This window comes from Hydra vulgaris, chromosome 11, assembly GCF_038396675.1.
Source record: "Hydra vulgaris chromosome 11, alternate assembly HydraT2T_AEP".
NCBI lineage: Eukaryota > Metazoa > Cnidaria > Hydrozoa > Anthoathecata > Hydridae > Hydra > Hydra vulgaris.
In genome coordinates this window covers 15407501-15418885 of record NC_088930.1, presented here as the reverse complement: position 1 = coordinate 15418885, position 11385 = coordinate 15407501, and the positions used below count along the sequence as shown (strand labels likewise).

General features: G+C 28.2%; 1 protein-coding gene across 2 annotated transcripts in view; it reads right to left on the bottom strand.

Moving 5' to 3' along the window:
* Positions 1 to 221: 221 nt before the first annotated feature.
* LOC124813378 (uncharacterized) overlaps positions 222 to 11385 on the bottom strand; it is a 19147-nt gene continuing 7983 nt past the window's right edge. The window contains exons 2-7 of one of the 2 annotated variants that reach the window (XM_065810243.1): positions 7911 to 8030; positions 4880 to 5126; positions 4306 to 4465; positions 3615 to 3826; positions 2389 to 2520; positions 222 to 1325 (exon numbers count right to left, since the gene is read on the bottom strand). In XM_065810243.1, the coding sequence (XP_065666315.1) occupies positions 859 to 1325; positions 2389 to 2520; positions 3615 to 3826; positions 4306 to 4465; positions 4880 to 5126; positions 7911 to 8030 (1338 nt within the window). In that variant the 3' untranslated portion in view covers positions 222 to 858. Of the gene's footprint in view, positions 1326 to 2388; positions 2521 to 3614; positions 3827 to 4305; positions 4466 to 4879; positions 5127 to 7883; positions 8031 to 11385 lie in introns of both variants that reach the window. The other variant, XM_065810244.1, reaches the window with a different exon arrangement.

Here is an 11385-nt window from a genome sequence, read left to right as displayed (position 1 = left end):
GAGATGTCTTTGCTAAGATCTTTGCATGTTTTTAGAATGAAGCCCCACAATTTTGCCCAAAAAATATGAAATTTTTTTTTAATGCATTCATGTTTGAAGTAAAAAAATCAATTGGAAAAATGTCAGATACAAAAAATAATTTTTTAGATGTCCACCACTTTAAAGTCCACCACTTTAAAGTCCACCACTTTAAAGTCCACCACTTTAAGACAAAGAAACAGTTATAATAATAATAAAATAATTTTACACACATAAAAAATATTTATGTAAACAACTTTTCTTAGAGATTCAGATAAGTAGTTAATTAAAAACAAATCACACTAGTATAAAAACGTTTACAAAAAAAAAAAAAAAAACAGCATTTACCACAATATCAAAAAATTAAAAAAATTGTGTTTCCGCTTGTAAAAATTGTCATTATAGCAATGATATAAACTATTTCACGATATAAATTTTTCTTTCGCTGACCATTTCTTTTAAAGTGCTTTTTAAGTTCATTTTCTCTGCCTTGAACAACCGTATATTTATTTGGTCTTTGAAATATTTATTCTTTACGTGATCTTTGAATGATTTATTCTTTACGTGATCTTTGCCTTATATTTATGATGTATATATTTGTTTTTTTTAGGTTTTGAATTTCAATTAAATATGATTCTTAAGGAATAGTTTTAAACCAAGTTTAGCTGCTAAAAATAAAAGCAAAAGTTTTTTGTAATGTGTTTAGCAAAACATTGCTCACCTAAAATATCTACAAAAAAATCTTTATAAAAGATATCACTGCTACTTGCACAAATTTACTCAGACCAGAGCAAAACGTTTCTTAAGATTTTAAAGCTGGGGGTTGTTATAATTTAAATATTATTTTTTTCCAAAGAATTTTTTAGTAAATATATCCTCGTCGCTTAACAGTTGCAATTTCTTTACAAATTCCCCTTCTATACATTTTACATTAGCTGGCCAATCACAAACAGTTTCTTCTGAATTAAACAATAAACCTGCCGGACACACTTTTATTATAGGTGAGCCATTTGTGCATATGACAAATGAATAACAATCATCCGGATATGGGTATTGACCGTCTATTCTATGGCTGCAGTATGAGGAGTTTAATAAAGGGTGTTTTTTTAAATGAGACTGGTTTATTTCCTTTAAAGGAATAGTACTTGACGTTAAAAAGTTTTTGCGAGGAAAAGTTTTATTTTCATTTGTTTTTTCTTTGTCGGATTGAATTTCGATTTCTTTAGAAGAACTCTTCTCCATTAACTTAAGTACGGCTTCAGTTGAAAGATTGGTTTGAGCAAACTTTCCAATCAAGCTTTTTAATCCTGTACAAAAAAATCTTATAATTTGAAACACAAAACGAGTTAACACAATTGTAAATGAATTACCATTTTTATTTTTTTATTACAACAATTTATTGTATTGTTTTAAAAAGAATAAACTATTGTTTTAAAACGTCGTCTAAAATACAAAATATCATCAAAAAAATTTTAAATACTTTACATTTATTCTCAAGCAAGTAATATTACTTTTTTGAGATTTTATTTTCTTATTTTTTGAAACTAAATTATGACTAGTTAAGTAAGTTTGTATTAACATTAAATATATTTAGAAAGGAAAGAAGAAAAAATTTTAAAAATGAGCGAACAAGAAATTGACAAGTTACACTAATATTGTTTTTTATTGCAAGTATAGCCTTTAATAACAATAATAGTATAGCCTTTAATAACAATAAAAGTATAGCCTTTAATAACAATAGCCTTTAATAACAATAGCCTTTAATAACAATAATAAGTATAGCCTTTAATAACAAAATAGTCGAACCCCAGAACCCTCATAGTTTCGTATCTCCTTGATGATGCCTCAAAAGTTTATTGACATTAGAAACATTTACTTGTGAAAAGTTTACTTTGCTAGTGTGAACTTTTTTTAACACTAAGTAATATTATCTACATTTTTTATAGTGCGATTCTAAAAAGTTAATAAAAAACAATTAAAATACTGGAATCGTATTGCAAACACTACTAGAATAACATTGAAAACTTTTTTAAAAAAAGCAATGAATAGCTAAAAAAATTCCGATTATTGGTTAAATTTAAAAATGGCATTCAACAACTTATATTAGCAAGTTATTTGTATGTACAATTTTGCAATTCTGCAATATGACTGAAAGTATATATTTAATATATATGCTCATACATATTAAATATAGAATATTATACACACACAGATATATATATATATATATATATATATATATATATATATATATATATATATATATATATATATATATATATATATATATATATGTATATATATATACACACACATACATGAATAATATAAGTAACATTCAAAATATAAATAATACTTTTGAAAATATACCCTTATAAATTTTTTTGCGTTCATTTGGATTTTTATAAGTCGGTACATTGGAAAGAAAATCTTCTGGCATTTGATCTGAATTCTCTTCAAGCGGTACAAAACATTTCAACTTTGGTGAAAAATTTTGGTTCACTAGAAAAAAATCATTCTAATTAATTTAAAAAATTTATAACATTAAATATAATGTTTGAAATATATATTCGAAAAATGGGTTTTTGCGGAAAGCTTGAGTACAAAGATATTGTATTTATGTAGTTGATATCTTAAAGCAAACAACAAAAGTACATGTCTATACGTAAACTAGGTTAAGTAAAAATCTATGAGGAGTTGGAAAATTGGGGCGCGCAAAAATTGCTTCTTCAAAAAAATTATGTAAAGTTTAAACTTTTATAAAAAGTTTTGAGCTTTTAGATAAATTGTGAAGAACTGATAACTTTGTATTAAATATACTATTAACAAAGTGGCTATGAATATTAATAAACAAGTATTACTTTTTAAATATTCTATAAAAATATAGATGACTTGGTTAAAGAGACAAGATTGGAGGATGTCAAGCAGTTGCAAAAGCAAGCTCACAATTTCTCCCGTAAATTTTACACATTGCTCCATTTACAAAAAGGAAAAAAATTTTATAATTTTATAATAAATTTTATAATGTTAAGTATATTTGCAGAAAAATCAAAATGAAAAAAATTTGAAAACATAATATTGTCAAGATATTGACCATAAATGTGTAATTTTAATTTAATTTTTTGTACGTAATAAAAAAGTTCACAACCCCCTGTAAATGTAATAAAACAATAAAGATTCTATTTATAAAGTTAAAGCATATTCAATTAAAGCGAATAAATAAGGAAGAAAGGTCAATTAGTAAAGGATCAAAAATTACAAGAAGAGAGATTCAACAAAAAAAATGAGGATAAATGACAGCCGTTTGAAAAGAACATTTAATTGTTTCTCGAATGATAAAGAAGAAAAAGTGTTCAAATAGTTATTTTGAATGTACTGACCACATGGAAACTCACTGAACATGCTGATGCATTAAAAAAAAATAAGGATTTCAAAAAAAGCAAAATTATATGAAAATTCTAAATACCGCTGCAATAAAATGCGAAGTTTCAAAAATTGCTGCAGCTGCAGATATTTCAGGGGGTCCAGATTTGGTAGAAACTAAAATGTAGGATTTTTTTATTGCTTGACAAAAAAAAAAGTAAAGGAAAAATTACTTGAGTACATAGACAAAAACTGTGCTGGAATAATCTGTTCTGTTGAGTTTTCTATTGTAAAACCTAGAAGCTCGCCAGTAATGGATGTAGCTCTTGCCTTTATAGGAAACGAGTTAAAATTATTGTTTGGAAGACGGTAAAAGTTGTTTGATGTTCTATCTAAACAATTCCAAGCTTCGTCTTGAAACAATTCAATGGCAACAATAGGCAACCTAAACGATGTTTTGTATTTTATTTATAATATTTTAAACTATAATTTATTTTAGATTATCTAATAATTTTGTAGCGAGTTAATAATTTTAATAATAATTTAAAAAACAACAAAAATAATAAAATTTTAACAGATTTTATCATTAATCTTATTTATTTTAATTAACAGAGAGAGTTTTTTAATTAAACAGTTAATAATTGCATGATTAACATTTCAATCAAATTGATTTTATTTTCTTGTTTTACTTTTTTGGATATTTAGCGCGTACTTATTTGTGGTCAAAAAATAAAAAACAAAAAATACAAAAAAAATTTAACTCCTCAAAAATATCGTATTATTTCTAAAAATAACCACGTATTTTTCTTACATTCACAGAAGAGTTATGTCAGGTGGTATTTGATATTTAATCTAAACATTTATTTAGCATAACTAGTTATTTCTGTTAAGTAATAACGTTTTACGTAAGCAAATAAAACATACCTTGTATTTTTTAGTTGAATTTCAGTTCTTCCGTTTTTATTCGCACAGTTACTTATTTTAACTCTTAACATTCCATTGGATCCGGTTAATGGCGGACATTCTATTGCTTCATAAATGACATCATGTATACCGTCCCCATCCTTGTACATTCGTATATCTCCTAATATATTTTATTTAAAACAACTTGATTTACAGAATCTTTATTTAAAACAACTTGAGTTTACAGAGTCTTGTATAAATAAAAATATTAAACTGAGCCGTTCCTACTAGGAGTGTTTTTATTAAAAAAGTTTTTGTGACTTTTCAATTGAAAAACACTTAACAAAGTTTTCAACAACTTGGCAACAAGGAGCTATATATAAGAGTGTAACATATTGGGAGGAAAAATCAGCGTCGTATTTGATATTTAGGAAATTTTAACATTTAGAAAATGTCGGCGTTTATTTTAAAAATACAAATAAAAAATCCAAACAGTTTTTTCATTTTTACACAAATTAGTATAAAATTTAATAACATTAATACTCCATTTTTGGTTGTCACACATGTTGTAGGTACGACCCTAAGCAGTACATACCTATATTGCAATGCAAACACTCGTCGACCACAGTCGCAAAATATGTCTTGTCAGCGTCGTAAGAAAACCTACTTCTTTTAATTTCGTATCTTGGACTAATTTTGAGACAACTACCGCACATAATTGATGAAATAAAATCTTTTGGACTAACTGCAACTGGAACCCAGCCATACATATTTTGAAAAGGCGGCAATGGATCCAGTTGACACGCAGTTAATCCTATCGGATATTCTCCCATAAAACTCAACTAAACAAAGGTTTAAAAATAAATTAAGATACAAGTGTAACAAATTAGATAAGTGACCGCATAAATCTTTAAAAAAACGTGAAACTTTATTTATATTATGTAGTTATCAATATTCTACTTTGTCAACAAACGGTAGCTCTTCCTTATTAAAAATTTATTTAAAAAGAAACAAACTCTTACTAATTTTTACTAATATTTAAACATTTATTTTATAAAAAAAAACTGAACAGCATTTTTAAATCATGCTAGTTAATTTGCCAATATGTTCTGGACTAAAGTATAACTTTAAACGGTTGCTTTATTAGCATGCATATTTTTTATTGCAAGCATACACATTTATTATTGCAAGCATACACATTTATTATTGCAAGCATATAAATTTATTATTGCAAACATTTAAATTTATTGTTGCAAACATATGATTTTATTATTTCAAGCATATAAATTTATAATTTCATGCAATAATTTATAATTGCAGGAGATTTATTTAAAAAAAAACTAATAATTACAAATACAATTTATCTCGTTATTAAAAATTTTTCTATTTGAAAATAGTTTTTTCTAACCATGAGCGAGACTAGGTTTTTTCAAACCGAGACGAGACCGAGACGAGAAGTTAGTACTTCTCGTGAGACCGAGAACGAGACGAGACGAGAAATTTAACAATTTTTAAAAACAAATTTATTAAAATCCAAGTAAAAAAAAAAAATGTAAACATGATTTTGACAAATAGACACAAATGACAAATGTAAGCAAGTTTGTCAAATGTAAGCAACTTTTTCAAATATTAATTCAGAATTTTTTTGCCAAACTTTTGCCAAACAAGACGATGTTTTTTCTGATTAAGATGATTTGTTCTACTTTTTCTGGGTGTAAGTTGTGTCTGGATGATCGGACGACATTTCATCCTAAGCTAAAAACTCTCTCTGATTTAGTTGTACTTGCTGGAATAGCTAAAATTTGTCTAGCTAATGAAGAGAGTTCTGGCAATGTATTTGAATGTAATTTCCACCAACCAAGAATCGGAAAGTCTTTTTTGGCATCAGGGAGATATTTATACTGGCACATTTCGCTCAAAATAGGTTTCAGTTCAGATGTTGTCTCTCAAGTCTGACGTTTAACTTGCGCTTCAGTTTTGAATTAGGGGACAAATTTGCTGAAAGGACTCTGGCAACAGGTTGGCACTCAACATTATCCTTAACCTGTGAGGCTAGCCATTCTTTTGTTGTTTGAAATTTTTTGAAGAGTTTTAAGTGAAGTCTCTTTAAAGCAGGATTTAAGTAGTTTGCTGCAGCACTCAATAAGTTTCCAGTGTGACAAAGAGGAAATCTTTTCTCAAAGCAGCTTTTCAAGTTTTTTGCATACAAGACGCCGTAGCCATTTTTTCCATCCGTCTCAATAAATTGATCAATTTTGTCATGGATTAAATAAAGAGAATCGGCGACAGTGTTAATTGTTGGAATAGACTCAGCCGATTACGTTTGTTACACATACGACAGTGTTAATTGTTGTTACACGTTGTTGTTACGTTTGTTACACGTACGACAGTGTTAATTGTTGGAATAGACTCAGCCGATACGTTTCTGTAGCTTCTTTAAGTGGTGCCAAAATTTCTACTGCTCCCTCGATTGATTTCCACTGTGATGCACTGATGGTCTTTGAAGGAAAAATATCTTCATTTGCACATAAGCTGATAATTGCACTCTTTAGATGTAGGACAGAAGCCATGCAATCCAGTTCACTATTCCATCTTGTGTCAACAGATTGGCGTAACTGTCTATAATTGATTCCTTGAGCATCTGATTCTGATTCAAGCAACTCAGCTGCAACTGTTGACTGGTGAGATAAAGAAGCCAAATCTTTGCATGTTTCCAACGCATCATCCATTCCAGCAGTCATTACAAATGAGTCTCGAACTGCACATTGCAAAATATGATTGTTGCACAAGTATTTGTCAAGGCGCTTTGACAATTTGACTGCAAGTTTCATGTTTCTTGCCTGGTCGTTCACACAGTACATAGGCAAATCAGCAGGCAAATTTAGTTCTTCTAAGAAAGAATCCAGCTTTCCTTCAATTAAGATACCTGTGTGTCTGCCTGGGAACTGTTGGACATGGGGTGTCCAGTGATGTAGTCTCCAATTTTCGTCAATAGCATGAAAAGTCCAAGAGATGTAGCTGTCCTGAGCTCAAGAAGTCTAAAGGTCAGGTTAAAAATATTTAAAATCTAATTAAAATTATTTAATTAGATTTTTTAAAATAATTTTAAATAAATTTTTTAATCTAATTAAAATCACGGAGTCAAAATATTAATTAATTAAAAAAACAAATTATAAGGAATTTTGTAAATTATAATAATTTTTAATTTGGAAAATAATATAATATTTAAGTCTCGTTCTACTTCTCGCGAGAATTTTCTATTTCTCGTTTCTCACGAGAAGTCCCGTTTCTCACGAGAAACGAGAACGTGACGAGATCTCGCTCATGGTTAGTTTTTTCTTTAATTGACAACAATTGAGGAGCCCATCTGAAAACGCACAAAAATAAAAATTTTGAGTTAATTCCATTTCTTAATTTTATTTATTGAAATCTATCATCTATTTAAATAAAAGTGTAGTTTGGTTTTTCATTGTTTTCTCAAAATCAATTTACTCGGGTTTTGCAGATGGGGGTTTTTAACGGAGATGAGCCACAACAATTATTATTTATAGCATAACAAAATTAAAATACGGTCAAATATAAGAATAGCTAAAATATACGTTTTCATAAATTTCTCATTGACATGCCTTTCCTGTATATCTTTTCGTGAATAGATCTTTTATTTGTTGTATATCGCGAGGAGATAAAATTCTTTGCGCTCGATCACCACATCGTTGCACGCGTTCTTTTCCAATGTCCATATTATTCTGTGATCGAGAATTTTATTGTTAAAAATTTAAAACAACTAACAAAAAATAGACAAAAACATTTAAAAAGTAGATAAGAACTAAATAAAAAGTAAAACCAGAAAAAAAAAATAATAATAATAGTAATAAAGACAACATTAAAGTACTAAAAAATTACATTTTTTTTAAAATTTTTTTCCCTCATTTACTACAATTAACGGAGTACATGACAAGGAATTGAACTCGTCATTTCCGACGTCAAAATGACACACGTCGATGTATTGAGACCTTCATTTTAAAAACGACACAAGTTCATTTATTGAGCCATTTATTTTAGTTTTAAAACTTTTTAGGATCAACATAATTATGTTTCTTATATAAAAAAAAAAATTTAAAGTGCTTTAAAAACTATATAAATAGGAGTAGATAAAAAAAAAAAAGTATATCAAAATATTTGTGAATTTATTTATAAATATACAAATACTTTTATATATTTTATCTGCCCCCCCCCCCCCTCCCCTTCCTTCTCAAACCCTAAATTCTAGTCGGCAAAAAATGAATTTTATTACCTTAGTCGAAAATACAAAATGAATTCCATTTAGAAATGATGCTTTATACTTTTTTTTTAAACTTAAGTTTTCACTATCAATAATAAAAAATAGTTTAAAACCGTTTCAACTATAGAATGTTGGTCTGTAGGTAAGTAGGTCAGTAGGTCCTACCTAACAACATTTTATAGGCGCTTTAATAAGTAAAATTGTGCAGAAATTGAATAAAAGAGCTTTAAGAACAGTTAATTGAAATACAGATAAATCTGATTTAAAGTAAATTATAATCAGATATAGATGCGGCTACATTGTCCGTTACTGGTTTTAACATGTGATAACTAATCTGGACAAAGTTTGTGTAAATATAAAAATGGAAAAATTTTATATAATTGCAATCACTTCTTTTTTATTGCAAGTATAGTTCTTTAAATGTATTATTAAAAAATAATTTATTTAGGAATAATTAAAAATGAAAAAAAAGCTTATAACAAAGACTCCCTTAGAAAGCGAGTGTACGCATTTTTGGATTTGTATCCGAATCACAACAAAAACTTTATTGTAAATCATTTTCGGATGTAGAAAATACCAAAATCTACTATTTATAATATACTTAAAAGAAAGGAGAACAATATAGGACCAGAAAGAAAAGTCGGAAGTGGTCGCAAAGCAATAAAGATGCCTGCATAAGAGATAAAGAGCCTTAAAAAATCGATTGATCAAAAGGATGGTATTTCACAGCGTGGTTTTGCAAAACGATTTTATGTATCACAACCGTACATTTTATTTAAACTACATTTTATTTAAACCGTACATTTACCAAAAAACTAGCATTGGCTATCGTAAAAAAACTAAATCACCAAAAAGAACACTGGCTCAAAAAGCAGCTGTTCGTTCAAAGTGCCGCAGGTTGGTTTCGATTTTTCGGAAAAAAATTGTTATTATTGACGATGAATCGTATTTTTATTTGGCAACACTAATACTTCTGGAAATGCTGGATTTTACTCTTCTGACAAAAATGCAGCATCAAATGATGTAAGGTTAAAAAGAAAAGACAAATTTGAGCCAAAATTACTTGTTTGGATTGCATTCTCTACAAAGGGAATCTCTCAGCAGTACATTGCTCCGTCAGGCCAAGCAGTCAATGAAGATGTGTTTATTTCAAAATGTCTTGTTAGATTGGAGAAATTCATTGAAAAACATCATAAAATGACAATATTGTTTTTTGGCCTGATATAGCTTTGTCGCATTATTCACGTAAAGTACAAAGTTATCTTAAAGCAAAAAATATTAAGGTTGTACCAAAAGAGCATAATCCTGCTAATGTGCGAGAATTACGTCCAATTGAAGATTTTTGTCTGAACTTAAGAGATTAGTGTACAACAAAAATTGGCAAGCTGAAAACCTAGGCAAACTTAAAAAGCGGATAGAGTTTCAATTAAAAGAATTGACATAGAACGTGTACATCGGCTTGCTGCCGCATCATTTACAAGAGTAGACACTGTTCGTCGTCATGGCATGAAAAACTTATAAATCTATTTATTTGTATTATTTAGATGTTTTTCGTAGCGCCTATGATAACATAGCGCCTATGATAACGTAGCGCCTATGATAACGTGGCGCCTACGATGGCATACCGGTCATAGCGCCTACAATAACATAGCGCCTACGATAACATAGCGCCTACGATAACACAGCACCTATGATAACATAGCGCCTATGATAACATAGCGCCTACGATGGCATACCAGTCATATTTTCATAAATATTGTTTATGAAAAACATACTAGACCAACATGTTTATACTGACTTTACATTAGTTTTAGTAAAAATACGTCCATTACGCACAAATAATGCTTTTATAATCAACAAAAATTTTGGAATTTGGGATGTGCTGTTGTATTTTTAATCTCTTTAAATATTTAAGAGTGTGATTTTAATATTAATTGTGTAGAAATAAAATTTTCATGCATTTTATTTCCAAGTTTTGTGCATTTAGTGGAATACTTATTTCAATTTTATCTTTTGAACAAGGCAGACAGCTTTTTTAAATGAAAATGATGACTTCTTCTTATGATGGCATACTGACGAGTTAAGTATGTTGCAATATTGACGAGTGGAGAAAACCTTTTTTTTTTTCTTCATAAAAACAACATATTTTTAAGTGAAGTTAAAAGGAACTTTTACTTTACTAAGAAATTTTTTGTTCAAAAAACACATCAAACGCAATACCTATTATGCGCATGCGCGAAATTCTACACTGCTACTGTGTAGCACGTAAGGGTTAACTAGGATGATTACGCGTAATTTCTGGCATTTCTGAATGAAGACTCTAAGGTCAAATGAAATTGTCAAGTTAGGAGCAGTTGTTGCCTATGATGGCATTTTGTTTTTACAACTTGACCACGCAATATGTTTTGACAACTCTAAAGGTTTCAAAACGCGCTGAAAAATAAAAAGAAAGTTTTTAAGATAAATTATCTATCAAAATGAAAATCTTAAAGAAAAAGAAAAAATCTAAGCTCAAAAAACTAAAATTTGAAAAGGAAAATATATTTATATTACGTTTTTTAATAACTACTATATTACGCGAAATGAGTTATAAATTATTAAATACATAAATATATTAAATACATAAATAATGCAATTAAATTAATAATTAAATATGTAATAAAAATGTATAATAAAAATACAAAATTATTAAATACATCAATTTCTATGTAAATATATATTATATATTTACTTACAATTAAATATATATTATTGTAAGTAAATATATATTATATATTTACTTACAATTTACTCATGCTCAACCCTTACTGGAACAAATG